The sequence below is a fragment of the Amphiura filiformis genome, chromosome 9 (assembly GCF_039555335.1).
Source record: "Amphiura filiformis chromosome 9, Afil_fr2py, whole genome shotgun sequence".
NCBI lineage: Eukaryota > Metazoa > Echinodermata > Ophiuroidea > Amphilepidida > Amphiuridae > Amphiura > Amphiura filiformis.
The window spans coordinates 38558036-38584482 of NC_092636.1; the positions used below are offsets into that span (position 1 = coordinate 38558036).

The 26447-nt window shown below is 35.6% G+C and overlaps 1 protein-coding gene across 1 annotated transcript in view; it reads left to right on the top strand.

Moving 5' to 3' along the window:
* LOC140160965 (glutamate receptor 1-like) overlaps nucleotides 1-24894 on the top strand; it is a 91016-nt gene extending 66122 nt beyond the window's left edge. The window contains exons 8-17 of the mRNA XM_072184319.1: nucleotides 40-159; nucleotides 492-611; nucleotides 1872-2081; nucleotides 2744-2959; nucleotides 4222-4406; nucleotides 6382-6580; nucleotides 7717-7967; nucleotides 11166-11277; nucleotides 16761-16895; nucleotides 19941-24894. Of these exons, the coding sequence (XP_072040420.1) occupies nucleotides 40-159; nucleotides 492-611; nucleotides 1872-2081; nucleotides 2744-2959; nucleotides 4222-4406; nucleotides 6382-6580; nucleotides 7717-7967; nucleotides 11166-11277; nucleotides 16761-16895; nucleotides 19941-20003 (1611 nt within the window). The 3' untranslated portion in view covers nucleotides 20004-24894. The remainder of the gene's footprint in view (nucleotides 1-39; nucleotides 160-491; nucleotides 612-1871; nucleotides 2082-2743; nucleotides 2960-4221; nucleotides 4407-6381; nucleotides 6581-7716; nucleotides 7968-11165; nucleotides 11278-16760; nucleotides 16896-19940) is intronic.
* The last annotated feature ends 1553 nt before the right edge of the window (nucleotides 24895-26447 follow it).

Here is a 26447-nt window from a genome sequence, read left to right on the forward strand (position 1 = left end):
GATTATTTGAGCTTTATTTTTTAAAATCTACTTTTGCAGGTTAACATGACTGGACTAACAGGTCGAATAATGTTTGACGAAAAAGGTGAAAGAACTAATTATTCATTGGAAGTACTTGGTTTACGAGCAGATACTGACGGATACGTTAGGTTAAATAAGGTAAAGTAATTGCCCGAAAAAAAAAAATGAATTGAATATTAGTATGCAACAGATGTGTTTAAAAGAGAAGTCGAAATTTATAACCTACTAAAAATGCTGCTGATGCAAAAGTCGGAGATATTTCTATCTAGACTAAAAATGCAGACAATACCATTGTTTTTACACGTTGGTTTGTGTGTTACTGTTGTGAAGCTTCTTCAACAAGCAAATTTCAGCACATTTGTCATGACGTTTCTATAGAAATTTGAGAAATGGGTTTGCTTGTACTTCAACGTTTATGAAGTTCATCAATTTATCATTACAAAAATCGATCATATTTTGCTACATAATAGGTCGGATCGTGGTACTCTAGCAGACCCAATCGGATCATAATGGAACCAGTGATTTCTGATGAAGGCGAACCAGACCCTTCCCCATCATTACGTCGTACATGGGTTATAACATCAATTCTGGTAAGTGCGCCATGTTCCCATTCCAAAATTTAATATTTCTGGGCATTTAAAGACAACTTCTGTTGGAGTATCATTTTGTCACTACAAAAAGTAATCTTAAGATCCACATTTTATTGATAATAGTCCAATCATTATCGTTTGCTCCAGGACCTAAACTCTTAAGATTATTTACTCAACTTGGGTAAAAAGGGTCACAACTCAATTTCTTCGCGGGCCGCTAAATGTAGCAAATGAACCCATAAATATCCTTCAATTTTCAAAGAAGTCCATGCACGAATCTCGAGTTTGGTTTAACTTGAATGACTCAAAACCTACCTATTTGAATGAACTTTCAGGAGGATGTACGCTACACGATCAACCTTTACGTACGTGCCCGCAAAGGGGCATTTAGGTATATTTTTGTTTCAATGTTTGCAAAACAAACAAAAAACCTTAAAGATGATCGACCCTATAGTGTACAAACTTCATAAGTTTGGCACATAAATGATTGCAAGTAAAGTACTATTCCTTTCTTAGGATTGCAGGCTTTCTCAAAATTTAGACTGTTACTTTATCGACAGTATCAGATAATTGGATTTTTCCGTAACAAACCCACTTGCTTAAGGGGGCAGGCAAGATCACTCAAAGTGAGAAGTTTTAGACATTATTTTGTTTTGTTTTGTTTTGTTTTATATTGTATCTTTAAAAGTAAAAATGAGCAGTTTTTGAGAAGAAAAACGCCAACATTTATTTTCCATGCCAAGTTTATGGGTCCGTTATAACAACTTACCCCAAATATCCAAAATAACGTAAATGGACTATTTGTGTTCTAAAGACTAAATATCCAACATTTTAGTCAAAATTGAAAAAAAAGACATATTTTGATCCTTTTTGACCTATATTTTGAAAGCGAAGAAAAAAATTCAAAAATGTATATTTTTATGTACTTATCATTATTACTTTTAAAGATAGAATGCAAAAACAATGTCTAAAATTTCCTACTTTGAGTGATTCTGCATGCTACCTTAAAGGCTTTAACTTTTAAATAGTTAACGGATCTTATACTTCTCTGTTTAAACCTGTTAAACCAAATTGCTTACAAGAAAATAGTGTGCTTTTAACCGGAAATTGCTTTAAATTGTAAACTACTTTTCATAAACAACGCAATCTTAATTTCTGACATAAGCGTGTAGCAGGCCGTACTCTTTTCGATATCAAATCGCAAAAGCCGGGTAATCGACTAGTATTTACTTGTACATTGTACATGTTTTCTTTTCACAGGAATCACCATTTGTAATGCTCAGAACAGGTGGTAATTTTACGGGAAATAAAAGATACGAAGGGTTCATCATGGACATGCTAAATGAAATAAAACAGACTAAAGACTTTAGTGATTTCGAATATGATATTCAAATCGTTTCAGACAACAAATACGGGGGCCATGATCAAAATGGTCGGTGGCAAGGAATGATTGGTGAGCTAGTTTATGGGGTAGGTACCATGTGTCAATTGGTGTTTTGATTTGTATCACTTGGAGACATTTTTCTGTGAAAAATCTGCGACTGGTTGAAAGGTCCGCGAAATATCTGTGTTGGATTACCGATTTTCACGAATTTTTCAAGCGATCACGGATTATTGTCTCCTAGTGAATGGTGTCTATGACGTTGTATTTTCATTTATATGACAGTAATGCATGTTAAATACACTCTTCAAAAGAATTAAATGATTTGGCTCCCTCCCCTCACGATGTGAGTGATGGCGGATATTTGTAATGAGTGATTTTGACTGCAGCCTAGGGAACAAGTGATGTAACGAAAGATCAAGCACAAGCATCAATAATATTATCATCATATCCAATGTTTTCAAAAATGCTGATTATATTCAACCGCTCCTTTAATTCTTTTGAGGAGCGTAACTGCACATAATGAACCTTTTACTTCGGAAAAACTGACTTCCAGAAAAAAAATCCTGAAGGTTAATCTTTAGCTCGTTCAATATGAAACTAAACAATTCACGATGCCTTCAGAGAGATGCACATGTTCAAGGTGATATGGTAATATAAGTGCCCGAGCTATATTAGCAGGCGAGTGCAATCATTCATCTACAATTTTGAACATTTTCAACGTTATTTAAAGAATATTTTCTCTTTTAAGAATGCAGATATAGCAGCAGCTCCTCTGACGATAAATGCTAAAAGAGAACGTGTGATAAGCTTTACTAAGCCTTACATGACAACGGGAGTGAGTATAATGGTGAAGAAATCCGCAGTAGAAGAACCCAGTGTGTTTTCGTTTATGCTACCATTAGCCAAAGAGATTTGGATGAGTATCGTATTTGCATGGGTAGGAGTAAGCGTGGCTTTGTTTCAGGTATGTCAGTAGTGTAAATAATAGTCCATTGCGTTTATAGCAACGCACACAAAACGAACAACAAACAGACTCTTAAATCGCGCATGAAATTTAATATAAAGATATTGGTGGCGCTCTCACAATAAAGTGTTAAGCATCAGCGCCATACAAAAAAGTTCACAGTGCCATGTTAATTCTACAAATCATAAACTTCGAAAACTTGCTTGATTTATTGTTGTTAATGAGTTATGTATGTTTTACAAAAGTGTTGTTGTTTCAGCTCTTTACAGCATAACTCAAGAACCACATGACCTATAAAAGTATATCTATGATATTTGAATTCTTCTACACACTCGTTATGAATTGATCAATGCTTTTTGCCAAAGCTCACTACAATTCTCAAGATGCTGTGAACTACCAAATCACAACAGTTAAAATAGATACTAACCTTAACATTCATCTTTATGAACAAATTGGGTACAAACCTGCATACTTGTTTAACAGCAGAGTCCTGTATTTCGATTTTACATAGTCGATAATATGAGTGCAGCTTATGGAGGCAGCCATTAGCAGACCCCGGGGTAGCAGACCACCCATTGTCAGATGACTGTATGATTTGAATGATATTTTATGAAAATAAATCATGACTTTTTGATAAACAACTTACTGCAAACATTTTGAGCATTGGGTGATTCTGAGTTTCACATACAATGCACAAAACAATATTTTAAAAAACTTTATCGAGAGATTTTAAAAGTTATCGAGAGGATTGTCTGTAAAAGAGTTTTATAAAGTAGCAAAAAATACAATTTTCTAAGCAGAAAAATGACCACAGTTACTAACTTGCCATTGAAAACTACAGGAAGACCACTCGCAGAGCTTCAAGCCACAAGCCAGACATCCTGGCACCAACTGCAAATGGCTGCGCCCAGGTGGTGTAAGTCGATGTAAAATCGAAATACAGGACAGGTATAAGACAACAATACAAAAAGCTACAACAACAATGTTTTTTCCAATCCCACACCATTTCATAATCATGTTGAAGTGGATACTAATTTATGTAAACGCTTCATAACTACTTCAAGTAGTAATAGACCATTTCTATAAATGACATTTTCCTGCTGTTGACGTGGTTACAAAAGCAAGTACAAGAAGTATATCACGTAATTATAAAATAACAAAAACGAGGCCAAGAAGGGCGTGATATCGATGCTCACTTCATAAATGGCATGAATGTTGAAATTACAGGAATGGTCTATTGTCTTTCATAATTTTATTTTCAGGTTAGTCGATTTAGTATACAAGAATGGCATTTAGACGACGATCAACCTTTACTTAATTCAGCCAAAGAAAGTGAGCGAGACGAATACGAACTAGCCAATCAAAAGACTAATGACTTTGGAATATTCAACAGCTTTTGGTTTTCCCTGGGTGCCCTTATGCAGCAAGGAGTAGAGATATGCCCAAGGTATTTACAAATTAGTATTATATATTGGTTTGGGTTTTTGCATGAAACAAGGGAAGAGGTTTATGCATCATACACTGGGGCATAGAAACATTCGAACATTACAAACTAGTGCACAAGATCAAATTTATACTTGACCATATATCGATAGACAGGGGAAAGAAGACTCACGCATCGCACACTAGCACAATAAAAAATGACATTACAATGGAAACATAATATGCATAGATAGATAAACCAGATAACAATCTCCGGACATATCTGCCTGTTCGTGCAGTGACATTAAAAATCCGTGCAGTGAGAATTGAAAATCCGTGCTTAAAATATTTCTATGTCATTAAAGTTCCAACCGGTCCACTAACCAAGAAATGAAGTCCTTCCGCAAAGTAAGATCGCAATCCCTATGCAAAAATGGTATTTAGTAGTTTTCCTCTCAGTAAATAATATTTGTTTAAAATTCAACCGCAAATTGGCTCACAACGCCACTTGTATAGTCGAAATTTTCAGGCGACGCCGACAGTTGGTCCGCTTCTCATCCATTTCTAGGAAAGGAGAGCCTGGGGTGTTTGGTAGTGGTACAAGACGCTCCCTGGCTCGAAATACCGGGACAAAATTGATCAAATGTTGTTATGTGCATCATAGGTGGCGAAAGAGGGGGCGGGGGATACGTGCTCCCTATTTTTTTTCATGGGGAGACGTCCTCCTTAAAAATCCTAAATAAAATACTTATTGCCATGTGCATCGTCCTTTTTAAGCCTAAAAGACATCGTGGTTTGGGCCAAAATTTGGGCCAAAATTTGGGCCAAAATGAGTAAAATTGCAACAATTATGACTGCTTTGCGCTGCACTGGTCTACCAAATACAAAACCTTAATTTTGTACTAAAATCTGTCTGAAATTTAAAAATGTCCTAGTAAAACTGACACAAACTATGTTCCAGTTTGAGGCAAATATCCCGGCTAAGTAATTTTTATTATAGCAGGTCAGTAATCAATTTTACGTGTAGTAATCCCCTTGGCTATTCAAAAACACTCATGTTTTTGTCCGAATAATTACAGAGTAACCATGCTCCATCATCAGGGGTGTAATATTAATTTCCCAATTGGGTTTCCTTTAATCATCATGGTTTCAATCTCACTAATTTCCATCACATCTGTCACCAATATAGAGTGCAATCCTCATAAAATGGGCTTATTGGGCTCACACACACAGCATGCACAGGGGGCGTAGATTTCAAATGACATCACCCATTCATGTATGAAACTTCCTGTGCATATGGAAGATTAAGGACATGTCTTCTATAGGGGGTGTATGGATTCAACTGGAATATCAAACTGGTACGATCCTCCACCACATGGATGGATTGTAGATATCCCGGACTCCAAATACTAGAACAAAATTAACCTCAAGCTGTAATGTAAATCTCCTTTTATTGAAGCTACAATATTTATCCTCTTTTAGCCCATTTCAGCATTAATATTGCATATTTTTGCGAGTCAATTTAGTTGCGGATTAGCGGGACGATTTGAAAATGTTGCCTTGCCCTCACCGGGCTGGTACGCCTATGCCTTTTGTGTTTAGAATAAGTCGGGGTGAGGTCACATGATAGGAAACTTCCTTTGCTGATTCCACCATGTCTACAATGCCTAGAAAAGTTGTTTCTTTGCCTTGTAAGGTACTCCGATGAAGGTATCAGATGAATGAACCGCCTTTTATAAACCAATCATGGGGCGTGAATTTGATTGACAGGATCGTCAGACGACAAGTAGTTCGTTTTATGTCCGACCATTATTATAGTTCCGAAAGCGCCGACGATTCACGCATATTGTCAAATGTATTGAGGATTCTTGATTTGATGTATTGTATCGCATTTTTTGTCAAAGATACAATACATGTATGAGTTTTACTGTTTTTGTTTACAATTGAATATAAATTTCCATTAGTGTATCTCTGTTTTACTGACCAATCTTCTGTTACAGGTCAACATCGGGTAGAATTATCGGTGGTGTTTGGTGGTTATTTACTCTCATTATAGTGTCCTCGTATACTGCGAATTTGGCTGCATTTTTAGTTAACGCTCGCATGGATTCTCCTATAGGATCAGCTGAAGATCTTGTAGAACGCACAGATCTTACTTATGGTGTCAGAAAAGGCGGATCAACAATGACGTTCTTTTCAGTAAGTGGTCTTATCTATCTTACCTTCACTTAAGATGGAGATACGTCAAAGATCCTGTTCATAATTCAAGGCATGTGGATCGCGTATTACTTATATTATTAACAGTGTACTTCGGTTATATTTATAAAGAGCTTTTATCAAATAAAAAAATACGCACGTGACTCATGGGCACGACATACCAAGACCAGCACGCGTGAAAAAATCCCCATACATTGACCACTGTAAAGAAAGGGATAGGAACTCTGTAGATAAATATCAATCAATTAAAGTGTTAATTGAATAGCAAAATTATTACACATGGTGGGATTCCGAATTTGTAATATGTTATCAAAAACAACATTTTGAAAGTATTTGACGACGGAAAATTTATTCAACGACGGAAACATTTACAATATAATCACAAAGTTGAACAAAATAGACACTTTTGCTGCACAGTAGTCTCATGTTGTTCCACCTTTGCATTCAAATGTATAGAAAGATCATTCGCTATGTAGAAGGTCACTTCGAGACTCACTTTCTACAAGTTGTTATTGCAGCGCGGCGGTGATCACGTGCGTATTTACAAAAGCGCATTATAAATATAACCGAAGTACATCGATTAAGTATTCAAGGGAGATATTTACGCAAGTCATAATGAGAATAAACATTTTTAAAGGCATCAAGGAATCTAAATTGCTTTCGTAAAAACAACAATAATGGAGAAAGTGAATTTTGGGCGATTTATTTTGGTACATCATAACAAAGAAAGTGACCAAAATAATCACCAACACCTAATCAAACTTCATATTGCAGATATAGCACAATTCTACTTAGCTAAGTCTCAGTATAGCCAATTGCAGTTAGCCAGAAAGCCTCTGCTCTGATTTGAGTCCTTCTAGCCCGATTTCAATTTGGCCAAGCACTGGGATAAGTATTTTTGGCCTGTACAATTTTATATTGCTTTATACATACATTCAAAAGAAGATTTTGAATACATGTATGATAGCCGATTCCTTCCTCAACCACGCCAGTTAATGTTTGGGTGTGGCGTTAAAATACCTAAGCATTTAAGTTTCTGACGATACAGTTCTTTTTACGGACAACCTGTAATTAGCTTATAAGAGATAAAATCGTAAATATTTTTATTCGTTTTACAGGCATCGACATTACCCGTCTATCGGAAGATGTTTCAATTTATGGAGAATAGGGACCCCTCACCGTACGCAAATACGACGAGAGAAGGTATACAACGAGTACGAAAGAGTGGCGGGAAATATTTATTTCTTCTAGAGAGTGTAATGAATGACTACGAGAATACACAACAACCTTGCGACACTGCGAGAGTTGGGGAAAACTTGGAATCGCATGGTTATGGACTTGGTGTGAATAAACATCTAACCGAGTTAAGGTAAACAGTGTACTTCGGTTATATCTATAAATGCGCTTTTTTAAATACGCACGTGACCCATGGGCACGACATACCAAGACCACCAAGCGTGACTAAATCCTCATGCATTGACCACAGAGCATACCTTGAGAGGACACTTGGCTCATTTGCATGGCAGTCGGACTCTCCATTGTATTTGTTCATTTGTGTATGGAGAGCAATGGCGACCCTTCATTGTATTTGTTCATTTGTGTATGGAGAGCCATTCTTCGAGCCCATGGGACTCAGGCTAGGTCCTCAGGTAGAGTCAGACGCTGTATATACTAGAAACGCATATTCTTAATTCCGCGTTTATTCAATGTTAGCATTAAATTTGTATTGCCCGGCAGCGCGCGCAATGGAAAAACCTGAATTTGTTACATAAAAAGAAATGAAAATTTAAAAAAGTCGGGTTCCACCTGAGTACATATTAAATGGGTGTAGAAATTGTTCTGAAAATATTAATTAATTTAGACAAACATACGGGATATAATGAACCTTTGACATGACGCCATGATGACATGATTTTATTAGTCGTTTTATATCACCTATACCGTGTGTTATAATACCAATATTTTGTAATTTTATATAAGAACTAATATTTTGCATCATAAATGCGCAGTCCATATGTACAAACGAATACTAATCTTCAAGATATTAAGCTTTAGAAGACTTCAAAATAACATGTCACTAAGCAGGTCATAGGTGCTGGCCTTGTCCTATTGTACTTGTTCATTTGTGTATGGAGAGCTCACTGACCTGTATAGAGGTCAATGGGAGCTAGAGATTCTTTACGGGGCACTATCGGTTTCAGGGCGTAGTTCATTGAACTCAACGGGCTGTTATTTGAAGTGCTTTTATGTTATTGCAAAACGGATCGTGGCGAAAGCTAATAAATAATTCATACCAGGGTTTAATTGATCTGGGATGCGGACATTTCATTATTCACAAACCACCGGGATTCGATATAGGTTTGCGTTGTAAAATGAAAATGTGAATAAGAGTGTCATCCCCCTGCATTGACCACTATACAGAAAGGATATGAACTCTGTAGATAAATATCACCAAATTTAAGTATTAATTGAATTGCAAAATTATTACACATTTTGCAAATCCGAATTTATAAGATGTTGTCAAAAACAAAAATTTTGAAAGTATTTTGAAAAAATATTCAACGACGGAAACGTTTACAATATAATCACAAAGTTGAAAAAATAGACAGTTTTGCTGCACAGCAGTCTCATGTTGTTCCGCCTTTGCATTCAAATGTATAGAAAGACCACTCGCTATGTAGGTCACTTCGAGACTTACTGTCTATAAGCTGTTATGGCAGCGCAGAGGTGGTCACGTGCGCATTTATAAAAGCGCATTTATATATATAACTGAAGTACACTGGTAAAGCAGCAAGAACATTTTCTTAAATCACGTCTGGCTCGCTCTGTTTTAACACAAAATATAACGAGCGCCATCATGGTTGCAAAAATACATTGTCGTGTAAATATGAACGTTGGTGGATCGTACAGGTTATACTGTGGAATTGACGTTAAGAAGCAGAAAATATCCTAAATAATAGAGACACACTGTTGTTTGCCCTACATTCCTCGTCAAAGTGTGCTGTGACACTAATAATTGAAAACGTACACTTTTATTATGGCCTTATTTCTGGAATTGCTAAAATGGAGGTCTACGTTGGTGTGAAGCCTACACCTTTCTCCAACATCCTCTCCCTCCCACACCAATCTGTTCGTGGTTCACATACTATAATGAAAGACAAAGATAAAAAGACTAGTTTGCGTCTGACGTCACTGTCAATCAAATTCTCTACGATCCTTGATTGGCTAATAGCGCGTATAAGGAAGGTCGATTCATCTGACTGGTGCCGATCGGAGAAAAGGAATAGCAGTGAATGGCGAAAAATTCGAAAAATTACGTACTCTTACAAGGCAAAAAGCAACTTTTCTAGGCATTGTTGACATGGTGCCTTCACCAAAGAAAGTTTCATAGTATAAAGACCTAACTTTTGAGATGGTTTGTATGTTTAAAGGTGCAAAATTAACAATAAGGCGCCCGGTTTTACCGCCGTGTTCAGCAACTCATATCATCACGACACTTGTAAACAAACCGTGCTCGGAGTTTGATTGACAGATGACGTCAGACGCAAACTAGTCTTTTTATCTTTGTCTTTCATTATAGCATGCTTTTAAGCATTTAAGCTTAGTTTTAGCATTTGGCTTGGTCCAATCAGGATCCGAGCCGATTAGTTTAACAATAATTATGCGAGAGAAACAAATACTCGCACCCAAAGAAATTTTTCACATCATCCCAGAATACATAGTGTGCTGTACATGCCACATACGTAAAAGTTTACCGTTTTCAGCCAGACCAAATCATGACATACCGGTATCTTTTATTACATTATAAATGTGTGCCAAAAAAATGCGCAAATAATCAATTTCACACTCAAGTGGATTTGTGCATCTATCAGGAACTACTCTTTTGATATGCTACAATGAACTTCTGAAATGTAGTACCATCCAAAACCTACGAACCTCTGTGATATTGCTGCTTTTAGGGTGTTTTGCAAAGGCATGAGGTAACATTTGCGCTATCCCATTTTGTATGTAGTCAACAACGTGTGCGATCGGTGTTGTTGTTGACCGTCTCGACATGATGACGTCACGGGTCATGTTGGCTCTGCTCCAGCAGACTATTCTGTTTCAAACGCCGGTCTCAGAAGGGTATGTGTTTTATTGCAATATTTTAGAAATTAAATATGATTATTAAACATAATCCAATCTATTCATCATAAATTTCTGAAGCAAATTCTTGCATTTTCCGTCGGTGAAAAAAAAACCTCCATATGAGAACTGTAAAACAATTGTACTATCAAATGTTGACAATATATTATGTTTTTGAAAAATGTTTTTAATGAAAATGTTTCATAATAGCTGCAATAACTTGACATTATAGCTGTAATACAATTGTGTAAATTTGGGTATTTTGGTAACAGTGATGTCAATTTATCCCTTCTCCGTTTATCCGAAGTATTTTATCTACGCAAAGACAGTAAGTAACCTTATGTTTTCGTACAGCCACTTTATGAAAACATTTTGTGTGTGCTGGGGTTTTAGTAGTATGTGATTTAATCGTACCTTCTTTTACTATGTTTTATTTTTTCAGAGAGAAACTTACACTTGCTATATTAAAATTAAACGAAGACGCCGTCTTAGATAAACTAAGAGATAGGTGGTGGGACAAACGAAGTCAGTGCCCAGTTGTAACAGAAAAGAAAGTAGGTACAATTCTTGTTTTCATACGTACAAATATGAAGGGTTCACTTAACACAATTAACAGCTTAATATTGATTAATATACTAACGAATAAAGGGCCCTGTAGCGCAGCGGATAAGGCTTCGAATCATAACCACGAGTAGCTTGTGGTCGTGGGTTCGAGTCCCTGTAGCGCCGACGTGTTGTGCACCTCGCCTGGCAATAAGATAATTACGTTCCATAAGTTACTTTAGTGTTCATAATGTAATGAATTAGCCTAAAACGGCGGATGTAAGGAAACTGAATGTGAGTTTTGTGGGGCTAAATAACTGAATTTGGGCAGAATTGTTATGATTTTTTCAATATATTGACGTTTGTTATAAGCTTACTGTACACAAAGAAACAGCGTGAGTTCATTGGACAACCAAGAATTCGCGCAGTTGTTTGTGTACCGTAAGTTTATAACATTTGACCGGGGGCATTCAAACTCTCTGAGTACGTTCCAAGAACCAGATGTTAAGCTCCTCCCATTTGCAAAAAAATTGGTACATTGCAAGCAGCACTCACGAATGCTGACGAAGTTTAGGAAATGTCACCTCAAACCCCAATGAATTTGATAATAACATAACAATGTTGCATAATGTCCGAAAGCCTTTTTATGCAAATGCATTATATTATGAACACCATAATGTAAACTCGTGGAAAAAATTATATTGAGAAGGAAGAACTTTGGCAGGGTAGCCAGAACATTTCTCTATTCACAGGTTTTTTAATTTTTCAAATTAACAAAATTTAGGTCAAGCTATGCAAAGAAATGTTTTGTAATTTCAGGGGGGTTAACCCTTTATATATCACAGCAAAAATAATTTTAAAATACCAGGCTGTTCAAGTTCCAGGTTTAAACAACTTGTTTTATTGTTTAAATGTGGCACCTAAGGAATCGGATTTTGATTTTTTTGAAATTCGCGATATACCAATTTTATGGCAAATTATTAAAAATTGATATTTTTTATATTTTTCATTTTTAACAGTCTTCGAAGTAAACTTTATCAATCTAATAACATGTATTGAAAGCGTATGAAGGGAGTTAAATGCGCCCTTCATTTGAAACTTTTGACTTTTCGTTTTTACATTTTTCCCCAAAATAGCTAAAATGTTTAGTTCTTTTGGGGAAGGGGAAAAGTATATCTGTTAAATGTAAAAAATACAAATTTTTAATAATTTGCCATAAAATTTGTATTATATCGCGAATTATTTGATATCAGAAGGACATACCTCGTATTCAGATACAATTTGATATGTGCTCTCATGTCCCACAAAATACTGTGAACTCGAGTTGTTTAAAATATTTTTAATGTGATATATGAAACCGACTTAATTCCCGCTGTGTAGGTTATCGAAATATTATTGTCAAGCTCAAAGATTTTTAACTTATTTGCCTAAACTAGTATATAAATATTGATAGTTCATGAGTAGAATGGCAAGAATATTTTCATGAGGTGAAATACGGACTGTTCCATTCAACGAGACTTTGCCGAGTTGAATGGAACAGTTCATATTTCACCGAATGAGAATATTCTTTCCGTTGAACAAATAAAAACACTCAATATTTTGTTTTAACTAAATCATCTATAAATTTGTCTTCTTTCATTTAATTCTATAAATCACCAGGAAAGCAAAACAAATTTTACAATATCTAGACTATATTTATTTTAGAAGCAACACCCACGCTTATAATAAATGGCGAGTCGCTATACGCGCGCGTGTATCAGCGTTGCCAGGGTAGCTGTGAGTTAGCACAATTGAAAATGGACTAGGGCACTCGCACGAAATCAATAGTCTTTTTTGCTAGAAATAGCAAAAATAAAGCGTTCTGCGGTAAATGTAAATAAAAAGCAGAATTAAACTCTACGCTACTCAAATTTGATACACTCACCGGGGCGCTTTTACCGGCTCAGCCGGCGTCTTTAGCGAATGTTATTGTTCTGAATATTGTTGTTGCTAGTAACATTGATGTTGTAAGACGCTGAAGACGTCGGATGAGTCGATGAAAGCGGTACGGTAAGTGTGCAACATTTTGGTAGCGCAGAAGTTTTATTTTGCATTCTATTTAGATTTAAATAAACTAAAAAAGATGAAGAAAGACAAAAAGCTGTTTGATAAATTTTATGCAGTTTTAGTATAAAATAATCCCAAAGTAGTAAAAACAATACAACATATTCTAGTAGAAACTTATGATTCCCGGTGATGATCGTCAAAAAAACTAGAATAAGACAACTCCTCGCTGGGATTAATTTCCCAAAATTGCTGGTTATGCAAACACTTGCGGAAATGAAGAATAACTAACCTTTCTAAGAAAATTATGATATGTGGAGCATACTTAAATGACTTTGTAGACCCCATTGTTTGATCTCGGTGTATTACATAACATTCATTTGCATTCTACATGTACTGCAAGGTGATTATTGAGGAATCAAACCTTAACTCTGCTATTCCTAGGGGTTTACAGGCATTTCATTTATATTTGCAACTCAATGAATTTTATAAATCAAACAAGTTCATTCTAGTGTGCCTTCCTTATTCTTATTCTCTCTCCCTCTCCTGTGCCACCTCTCTCCCCAATGGAAACACATCTATACCCAAAATATCGGTTAAATAAGATGAACAAGTTGAAACTAGCTGTAAATTGTGTTCATTTTGAACAATTCCTAAGTAAAAACGAAGTTTTTGACTCACGTTTTAGTGACGTTTCACCGCTACACTAGTAGCTTCATCAGACTGGCAACTCATCACATCTGACTGTTTCCTTTTATGGGTAACAATAGGCACCGTTGAGGGCGTGATGAGTTGGTCAAAGATGTTGTTGAGTGCGTAGGCCCCCTCGTCCTTGTTTAGAGTGTCATCGCGCCCTCAACGGTGCCTACTGTTACCCATAAAAGGAAACAGTCAGATGTGATGAGTTGCCAGTCTGATGAAGCCACTAGTGTAGTGGTGAAACGTTACTAAAACGTGAGTCAAAAACTTCGTTTTTACTTAGGAATTGTTCAAAATGAACACAATTTACAGTTGAAATCTACATTCCTAATGAACTTGTTAAAAAAAAAGTTGATACTAGTTACTGTATTTATGGTGCCAGAAAACACGTGTTGTCTTTAATGTTAAATTGGAAATATGTGAACAAATGGCTGAAATGTTTGTTGCACTGTCTTGATGCTACGTACTTTGAATAGACCTGTGTACCACAGTGCCTATATGACAATATAAATCCAATCAAACAACCATACTGCTCTCCCATGGCAAAAGGGCATAACTTACATATTGATCTTTTTGAGATAATTGACAAAAACTGTTGATTGCTCCCATTCTGTCGGTCGGACATCCGGGCTATCTCTAGTCTCGGGCCCAAACTGCATGTGGCTCACGGTTTGTTATGAACAACAGAAACCGACTGTGAAGGAGGCTACATAGCGATGTTGTTGGAGTGATATTCAATTTCGGAAAAAACAACACTCGACCATGGAATTTACTTTTAAGTTTGTCAGTATATAAACGGTAAATCAAGTAAGTTTCTTCCACTCTGAAGACTTAGAAACGGTTGTGTGATTCCACTATTTGCGGTCGAAATTTACATAACACCAATGACAGAAATCATCAACAAAAATCAAATCAGGGACTTGTTTTCACTCGAACATCATCAACCGGAAGTGACGTGACACGGACCGACAGAATAGACTTGTACATGTAAACCAATATCGGAAAGGTAAAATTTATGGTTTGGGAATTAAAATTGGGATAGTTTAGACATTCTATGTGTAGGAATTATGTTCCTGGACCCACTAGTGGTCATAACTCCATTTTGACGAAAGTGTTTGTTATGCCCTTTTGCCATGAAAGGGCAACATAGGTGTCAATTGTCTTTTGGAAAACGGTTCGTAATTGGTAAAAGTAATTTCTTGGCTATTTATATTGCACTAACACATAATTGTCCCGAAAATACAAACGCATACTTTCGGGACAACTATGTGTTAGTTAACACATAGTTAGGCCAAAGAAAAAGGTCTGTTTGCCCTTTCAGCCCTTTTTGGGTCGGTAGGTCGATATATATATTATTTTATTTGTGGAAATTGTTCCAACTTTTGTTCTCATGCTTTATAGCAATTAATGCTGGGAAGATTTTACAATACAAACCCACCCAAGCCCAACTAACCTTTAATGTAACCCAAAACTCTTGCCCTTATCCCGACAAGGGAAAGGGGGAGAAATTTATTTCACCTGAAAATTGGACCTTTAATGTTTTTAAATGCATGAATGTGTTAATAACGTTTTAATTACTTTATTTTGCCTCATTTCATCGAAATTGATACTTTTTTATTGCTAATAAAATAAAAGACAATCCTTTCAAAGAATTTTCGAAATTTCAAAACAAATTCCTTCTTATTTTCTTGGGTTAGAAATTTGAACACTAATGTTGAATTTTATCTCTAATTTCCCTTTTGGGTTTGGTGCAAGGGTGTTAGGTTAGTTGGGCTTGGGTGGCTCTGTATAGTTATAGTAAGGTTTGGGAGGTGGGTTATGTAAGGCCATGAAAAACTTTAAAACAAATTACATTTCATTTTGAAATAAAAAAAAAAAATTTTAATGATTTTAGTAATCTCAATTTACACTTTACCCGCGAGTAAAACGAACTATTTAATTGAAGAGACTAGTTTGTGTCTGACGTCAGGGCAAAGGCACGGTGTGATTGGTTGCTGACTTTTGGACGTCATACGCAAACTATTCTTTTAAATTTTGTCATTTATGATATCAAATTATTTAACATTTAACATAAAATGTCATTAGCTAACTGGTGAACAAATGCGTGTAAATCTTATAGAGTGCTGTTCAAAATACATCAAAATTGTTGTAAATTTCTTTCAAAAACATTATTACAGTATACATGGTATATTCTACCATTTACAGGCATTTGTAGATTTGTAAATTTATAGGTGAATGACATTTTACTGAAAACATTTCTCACATTATTCCACACTGGTTTTAATGATAGCGCCATCACTTCATTGCATATTTCGCTATCATCGTGATTCGCATATTAACTTCATTTCGGCTGGATGATGTTACATCCCTCTGCATATCAAACGCAAATAATCAGTTTATGACGGAATTAAATGAATCCTGTATGATTTTATTAAATCCATTTGATCTCTTTGATACTCATGAGTATAGGTGTAATACATTTTTGTACAACTACTAAATTCATTTTAAATCACTCCGTAGCTTAAATTACAGACTGAATAATGATAACATATGTTTGAGTGTAATCTAAACGTGCTTTTATTGATGTTTTCCCATAAGCTAGAAACTTTACACGCCTTTTAGCGACTTCATCGTTATTACATTCAAAAGGATATAAACATCTTATCCAAACTTTCCCAGATGTTACCGTCTTTAATCAGACAACAAGAGCCATCAGTAAAATTACTATGTTGTATTTAATTTACATCAACAGGAAGCACATCAATTAACGATGAGCAGCGTTGCAGGGATATTCTACATATTACTGGGAGGTTTATCACTCGCTGTCATTGCAGCTGCGTCAGAACTAACCGTAAGGAGGTATAAGAAATACAATATCAAAGTAAAGGTGAGAGACCTCTCTACTGAATATTTGTTTTTTGTATGTTTAATCCGAGTCTAAGAGACTGAGTGGGCGGTTGTAGCCCCACCCCTAGGGTTTCCCATCGGACATGCTAAAACGCTTTCAAATACCACCAAATGACTTGAAGTAATTGCTGGACCATTCTTTGCGTTCATTTTAGCGTTTTTTTACATACCATGTTATTTCGGAGTATCAGGCCATTAAACCATGAGGAGACGCGTTAACAAAATGCTACTAGGTAATGTAAGTTCAAAACTTGGATTCCATATTACCTTCTCTTTGGAACGGTTTCAATGAGAGACTGCGTTGTTTGCTTGAAAATACAGTTTGTCGTCAGCAAAAAAAGTCTTCACCCGATAGTATCAGTATAAAGTAAATGCAATTTATTAAATTGAAAACGTGTGCTCTTTATATCAATATGAAAAAGCAGAACATTTGTTTCAAATACAATTGAAAAGTGTTCATTTTTCAAACATTGAAATGTGAACACTCAGATGGTAGAGTGAGCAAAAATACAAATTTAGGCAATAGAAACAAATTAGTTCGATCTTTCGATCGACCATCGATGCTTGGTCGATCCTTATTATTTTTGAAATCAATTAATTTACTAATATTAATTGCGATAAAATAGTTCTTTGTGCATGTAGTGATATTGTCCAATATAAATTTAGCGTTAATTCTGATTAATTAGTTGATTATTCATTAATAACAAGCATCGAAGCAGCATCGACGGTCGATCCAAAGATCGAACAAATTTGTTTCTGGCGCCTTATTGAAATTGTGATTCAATCCGTATTAATAGTATAAATAAAATTAGAATTGACGTTACTCAGTATTTTATGAAGTTGTTATTGTTGTCGTTGCTATTGTTGTTGTCATTGTAAATTGTCGCCGATACTATTGTTGTTGCTGTTGATATGTTGTCATTGTTTCTATTTAATTAATTTATGCTAATTTTATGCTATTTGATTCAGATTTCTTGTTATATTCACACTGATAGCCAGAATGGAGTCAAGTGACTCTCAAAGTGGAGTAAACTAGCACTGACTCTCAAAAGGAGAGTTGACTCAACCCGTGGAGTCAATCGACTCTACCTGTGGAGTCGCACACGACGTGGTAGTTATTTGACACTGACTCTTAAATGGAATCGGACCTGACTTTCACTACTAAGTCAATTGACTCTACCCGTGGAGGTAATTGACTCTACATTCAGAGTCATCGACGCGGTACACGTGTATTGCTGTGGTAGCGGCCATTTTGCATTATGCTGATGTTTGCTGCTGTTTAGCATGCTGGTCATTCGCACGGTGTGTTGGTCTTGAGCTAGACTATGCATAATCGAATTTTGATTTTAAAAAAAATGTTATTTTTAATCATGATAAACGCATCATGTCGGAACTCAAATTTATACTGATGTGTATTGTAATTAATAGTAAAATGGTCATAAAGAGTTTTTATAATTAGTGATAGTAAAAGTAAGTATAAATGTTATTGAATGCAACTTATCTTGCATAATGGCTCACTTTAATACTGAACAATTCTGATTTTGGAATCTACCAGTTTATTCGTGAAAGCCCGAGTAAAAAATCCACTTGGGAAGCTAACAAACAGAGGGAGTACGGTGACTGAAAAGATCAGATGTGAAAATTTATCAATTGCACACAAATTAATACAAATAGAGTTTTATGCTTAAATATAATAGCCAAGTATGCAAATGGGCAAGTGGACTACGGAAAAGTCTAGTCTTGAGCTGGATTCAGCAGAAATTTGTTAACCTGACGGTGATGTAAAGCTGATAATAATAAGCTGGGTTACTCTAGAAGAAGGGTCCAGCCACTGCGTGACTCTATATCTAAAATGACTCCATATTGGGAGTCAAATAACTCCTATGTAGAGTCATCAACGGCGACTCTTTATCGGAGTCAACAAATTATGATTCTTCAAGGGAGTCAGATGACTCCCAATATGGAGTCATTTTAGTTTAGACATAGAGTCACAGAGTGGCTGGACTCTGCTTCTAGAGTCACCCTGACTCCAGTTTAGCTTTCAGTGCAGGCGATATGATTTCCCTCTGAAGTTATTCCACGTATCGAGCCTAGAATCTCTAGGAAAACGATTTATCAATATAATAATTGGTTTAGAAGAAGTATTAAGTCCGCCTGTGTTTGCTTCAACGCAAACATTTATGCCGACTTAGAAATTATACAATCGATCAGACAAAAATAACCCCAATTGGTAAAAGAATAAACAAGATCGAAGTAAAACTAATATGATATATGCATGAATACCTATGACCACAAGTATAAACAAGATCGAAGATCGAAGGTAAAAGAATAAACAAGATCGAAGTAAAACTAATATGACATATGACTGCATACCTATGACCACAAGTACATTTTCTTTTTTATTTCAAAGAATGAAAAATATCGAATAAATCCTTTAACCTAGAAACTTTTGGAACATATAACATAAACAGGATAAACGAAGATGTTTGTCGCATGTAGAAAAGTATGATGGGTAGCTCTGAAAACAGCCGTTTGATTAGCCAGCAACGAACTTTTGGATGCTCTGAAAAGAGCTACTCAGACAGCCACCAGGCACATTCAAATATAGCCAGTCAGAGCGCAGCTCAATTAGCCAATCAGAACAAAGTTGCAGCGGCCAATCAGAGCATAGTCAATCAGAATACGACCGTACCTTACAGTTACAGTATAAAGATCGTTCCTTTCCATTCCTAATTAATGCAATGCCACGCCTAATGAAAGCGTGACAACTTTCCAGATAATGGGCTATTGGACGAAAAGCCATTTTATTGGACTTGTGATGCATCTTGCTTAGCTTTTATGAAATTGGAAAAATTGCTTAGTATGTATGAAATGCGAATGGCTCTAAATTGTTTTGGAAATATTGTCGGAACCTATAATGGTACAGTATAAAGTTGTTGCTGTTGGTGTTTGTTTTCTTGTTATGTTTGTTGTTTAATCTATGCTAATTTTATGCTATTTGATTCAGTTTTCTTGTCCTATTCAGGTAATACGAGGGCGTCCTGAAGGCTCGGAGATGAAAACAGCAGGAGAGCAGACAGTTGTTTGATCGTGTTGTAGTATGTTGAACACCACAAAACAAGGCTCAAGAAAACCAAAAGTATTATGGTGTTAAATGGACAATTAGAGACCACAAAAGTTTGTAACATCTTCTGAAGTCACTAGAAATAGTTGATAATACCTTTAAACAATTTTCTTTTAAAATATATCGACATAATATGAACAAAATGGATAGGTCTTTTAGATTGTATTTCCTTTGTTTGTTTGTCTTGAAATGAAAACAACAGTGTCTGCAGGCTATTCATGTCATGATGTAGAAGGTACTTAATACATCAGTAAATATTCTACAAGAACAACAAAATTACTTTGGGGGATAGTGAATATTAGGATCGACGGATGTCTTAATGTCCCAAATACTAAAATCAACACAACGGTGTTTATTTTGAGAATCCATATATTCTGAGTCTGATTTGTTTCTAACTTGTGCAAGACCGTAAAATAATACGGTTTGGAGTGATCAGGGCTTAAGTTTGCAACAGGGAAAAAGTATCTAGGAAATATAGCTCTGAGTAAAATATAAAGAAGACTTGAATTGAGCGGGAAAATAGCAATGAATGTAATGGGTACGGAATGGTATCAAGGAAGAACGAATAGAAAGCAGTTGGTCGGATTTTTGCCAAAATATTACCAAACACGAGTTATTGCACTTTTACTTGAACAGTGTACATCGAGCTCATATTTGGGCATATTAGCAATACATATCTGCCGCACAGCAATAACTTCCCTATTCGCCGTAAAAGTAGTGATGTGACAGGATTATTTACCATAGCGATATTCCCCCGCACCTTTAATTTTCAAAGAATAGACATAAAGACCTGGATTGTAATTCTATACCAATTTCAAATTATGCTGACATTACTCACACCTGTACGATTAGTGTCTTTGAAAAGATCCGTATTGTATTTAATCTATGATTGCACACATACACATACATAACAGGTGATGAGTGCAGGGCAAAACATTCAAAAATTGCATTCATCTATTGCTATGGTAATTAATCCTGTTACATCACTACTTCTACGGCGAATTCACGCTGTAGAAATTTGTTCTGCATTGATTGTCGGGGTCAGAAGGTCTACGTACTTCATCCTGACTACGTGCGCAGCGAAATTGGATATACATCGACACATTTTTGACCTATGACCCAACCCCGTTGCTATGCCACATAACCTTAACTTTTAGTCATAATGTTATCATTTTAAACTTAAGGTTTGTCTCAAAGCTTGCGCGCGCGTTTGTAAAATGGCACAATTTGAAGAAAAAGAAATGCGGACATTTTTTTTATTTAAAAATTTTTTTTTATATAGTTTTTTCCGGAAAAAATCAGTGAATATACAAAATAAAATGTCAAAACGTACAATGTATTGTATCGATTTTGATCATTCAACTACCTAAGAAGTCGCCATGAAGGTAAGCGTGTATCCTGCGCAGGGTTAACGACACCTCGCACCCCTTAGAGGGTGTAAATTGAAAATAAAAATTAAAAATAGCGCCAAGTTGGTAAAGCTCTGATTCGTCGCAGAATGGGTAGAAACTGGCGCATACGCGGACAATTAAAAAAGCAAATTTCTACAGGCATTATCGCTGTGTGTCGTAGTAAACCATATAAACATGCATTTCTTGATGAAGACGAATATTTTTGAGGTGTTTAAATAAAAATGTTGATATCAATTGTCAAAATAGTGATAAATTCAAATGTCAACAATAAAACCTCAAAAATGTTTCTTTGCTCCCTTTAAGTATCAGAAAATGATTAATATAAATTTTTCAAATCATTTTTCGGCTATGTGTTTAAAAGTTTTCCTTTGACAGTCGAATCATGATGCGCAATCATGTATAGCGGTACCGTTTACTTTGTGATAACAGTTAAATCCGTTAAGTAATTGGTTTATACTTCTAAGTTATTTTTTCCGACAATTAAATGTTGTATTTTTATGATGGACCCAGCATTTAAATGGCAACATTTTATTTTGTTGATACAGTTTATATAGAATGTGTGACCTGCTCAGGAACATATCTGTAGGACCTATTTAAAGGTCTCTTTAAAAGGGAACATGTAAATCATATCCCTCTCCCCCCCATCCTCAAATCTCAAATTGCGTCGTTTTTTAATGTTTAAAGATGTGGTGTCTCTATGACTTACCAGAGCATTTCCCAATGTTGATTTGTGGAAACAGGGGTCCATTTGACTTAACTTTACGAAGCTTCGAAATCGTTCGTAACTTCACTAAACTTACTTGCGAACGGTACCTTTCGTAAGTAATAGGGATTTAATTTACTACAGGGACCCTTCATAAAGTTACATCCAGTATTGGGTATTTGTAACTTTACGAATGGTTTTACTTGTGTTACGAAGGTTAAAAGTTTAGTGAAATGGACCTCAGGTCATATAATCGTGAAAATCAAAACTAGTTTCTGTGCATTTGTGTTAAGAAATGGGGTTTTTTTTCAAATAAAAGAAGAACATGATGTATTTTACTAAACCATTAACTATGTATTTTAATGGCTCAGGCAATAAGCACAAATTGGCAAAATGTATCTCAACTTTTATATTAAATGTCAAGTGTTATGCCGCATCCATATCTATATAAAACAAATCAAGAATTGAGAGTATCAGAGTAGTCCGGTTTTTATAAATGCATTTATGGTTCTTGTACGATGTTTAAAGCATAAAATTATAGCATGGTGGATGGTGAAATCCCACCACAAGATCCTGTCTTCTACTTTCATATTTGTTGTTGTAAATTAATAAACGTGACCGAGGGGTGGTTCCTATGGATCCAACATGTGGGTATTCCGCGTAAAATCGCATGATGCGTTAAAGGCTTTATCAGAGTCATTCGATAAATCAGAATAAAACTACAATTTTTGTTGATTTCACTGATAGACAGTTTAATAAGGTTGGGACCATAGGACACCCCTTGGTCACTAATGAGGGTGACATTCAAAATGGGTTAATCATGAAAACATGCTTATTGTGGTGCTCATGTGCATTTTGATATGAATGTAAATAAACAATAATAAATACTAGTTAATACTAGTTTCTCATTATATGCAGCCCTCAGGGGGGTATTTAATTTGACATGTTGGCCCCAGAACACGCGCGATAGGCCCTTGGGCAATATTATGTTATAATAGGCAGCATTATGGCGAACATGTCAATGGCAATTTCACTTGGAAACTCCATTTTGTTCAAAACGAAGGCCAAAGTCTGCAATGAAAATGTTCATTGACCAACTTGTTCTTGATTTCAACGCTTTATGACACGTTAAAATGCGGCATAAATTACATAGGCGGTGGAAGCGGTGGGGGAGCAAGAAGGAATACCACGGTTGTTTGATGGCATGTAATGTAGAATTCTATTAATTTTTAAGCAAAGTTGACCACTGATGGATAGAACAAGGGATAGACACTTATAATCCACTTATAGGCCTCATAATCGGAAGGTTGCGGGTTCGAGCCCCGGCGACGCCATCGTGTTTTGCCCTTGAGTAAGGCACTTTATCTCGATTACTCCTCTCCACCCAGGTGTGAAATGGGGAGTTGTTATGAATACTGTCCATTGAGCGCCGCCCAAAGGTATGAGCATGCCTTGGGCATTGTATGGCAGCTGACATATTCTAATGACGGCGGAATAAATGTAAAGCGCTTTGGTACATGTTCACATGTGAAAGGCGCTGTATAAATACCAACATTTATTTAACATTTATTTAACAGATAGCAAGGACATTTTTAAACATTTTTTTTATCATGAAATGAAGGGAGTAACTCATATAAGTGGGCCAAATTAAACTTAAAATATATGTAAATAGCGCCCTCAATTTGCACACAAATGTGCAATTCATACAATAAAAATTACCACAAAAAGGCAGAAAAATAAAAATATAAATAGCTAAAAAATATATGTGTATATTAGTATGATAGCTGCTATGCTGGTAGTATCCAGATCTATCCAGATTGAGACTTATATAAAATTTTGTGTGAAAAATGAATAAATGATCCCATCAAACAACCGTGATACACATTTGCTCACCAAATTGAAATACTAAAATTTACCTTCATTTTGGGCAAAAATATTTCGAAATTCTAAAGTTTAATGCCTTCACTGATAAATTGTGTACTCATATTCGTGCGGACCCCATCTCGTTGGCACAAATTAATGTAGTTTGTAGATATTCATTGGTCATCCCCATTTGATACCATCAATATCAACATTTTCATTGTCTGCTGGTTGGTTTAGGTGACGTAGTTTTTTTATGTTGCAAATAACAAAGGATTTATATAAATTACTATCTGTACATGAATATTTAAAATATACTGTAGAAATTAGTTATCACCTGTAAATAACAGAAAGCAAGTAGTTAGTGTTAGTAATACGAGTTAACATAGGCGTAGATCCAGGGGAATGGGGGATAGCCCCTCCCCCATATTAAACCATAGAATAATTTATCCACCCATCCCTTGATGTTGTACAAACTAACCTCATTTTGACAATTTTAGCTTTATAAATTCCAAATATGAGAATTAAATGGCATATTTATCCATTTTAAGTTCAAATGGCAAACCACGCGGGTTTTGTTCCAGGAAAGTCATTCTGGGATCGAGCCAACTTCCATCCCCCAGTCTACGCCATACTGTATACCAAAATATTCCTATTGTACATTATTACCCGTTAGCCACCACACTGTATAACACATATATTTATATACTTCTGTATATTATTACATATTTGTTGCTTATAGACAATGACATTTTGGTGTTTCTCCTTGTATATCTATACCGTATGTAAAATCAAATCATATTTAGCATTGCACATTCAGAGATCCGTTGCAGACTAAACAATTGACTGAAATCGTCTTTTTGTTCTCAGAAATATTAACAAAAATAATGTTAACAATAAATAGTGTTACATACATCTTAAAACACACTTTCTAGCTTATTCGTTTATTCGATTATTTACTACATCCTAATGATACAAAACTTGCACGTGTAGAGATAGTGTAGTTTAGGAGTAACGGATCTCCAGAATGTCACTTTAAATAGAGGACAAATATTTCTAGCCACCCAAATAAGTTGAATGTATTTATAATTTATTTTGGCGTAAGCATGTTATTATGAAATCACATTTTTATCCACAATGTTTGATTTGAAATAAAAGATGAAATTTTAAAACGTATTTGATATGAATCATTAATTAATAATTGTAGTATAGCTCAGGAATGATATAATAATTGCCCAAATTTTTTTATTGATGTATCAATCAAACTTTCAAATGCATTTCTTACAGATGCTATTTGCTGTCGCTTGCCGCTGAGCGGAGTGACGCTTCGTCATGCCGCTTGCTCTTTTCTATAAGTGGAGCGGCACACCTCTGAGTGGCAGCGGCATGACTATGAAAGCCAACGTTACCGCTCAGCACCGTAAAATATCTAAAACATCTCAAATAAGTAACTAACCCACCTTAAAGAATGACCATTTTTCAAAAGGAGACTATTGTGTTACAAATCTGTACAAATGCGTTGGAAGCAGAATTTATTTCTGCCCATTTTGACACCTCATTTGATAGCTTAGAAAACAATACAACACCGATCGATTTAATGTAGTAAGGTCCAGATTTGAAAGTTGCACTTACGTACAAAAACACTCAGATATCATTACACAGATTTCCTTTCATTATACTGAATACAAAATCAATACAATTTACTGCAACTTTCAAATCTTGGGGCATTGATTTAAATGTACGCTGTGCCGTTAATATTTAGTCAATTGCTACAAATGAGGTGTCAAAATGTGCAGAAATAAATTCTGCTTCCAACGCATTTTACAGATTTGTAATACAATCTCCCGTTTGTGAATAATGGTCATTATTTAAGGGGGGTTAGCTACTTTTTTGAGATGTTTATAGTGTTCTCATACGTCAGAGCGGCACCGCTCCTGAGTTGACCTGAATGCAACTCCTAGTGATCTGCCACTTTGGGCAAAACGGTGGAGTGATCGATATATCGGCTTGCCGCTGGTCATCGCTATCGTTTCTAATGTGATTGCTCAATGAAGGAAAATCGTCGTCAAAGCGACAGGACAGTATAAAACCAGTGTTTAAAATGGTTTAAAGCAGTCAAAATATCTCAATTGGTGAGAATCTGGTCCTTAAAAGTACCTGCTGTACCTCACAGTGTCGAGATGTTAAAAATTATGTATGCCTTGAAATTCTCATCATGAAGAAAGAATTGACTGTAAACTATCCCTGTGTACCCGTAAGATCCTTGGAAGCTTATCCTGGCTGCGATGGGTTATTGTAGTTTTGCAGGGTATGTGAATCTTAGATGTAATTGTAGTTAATTGAATGCTTTTGGGCCAAAGTAGCGACAATCTGTAAATGTGTATAGGCTTGTGGATTTGGCCAATCCAATGTAAATCATTATTAATTTTTATG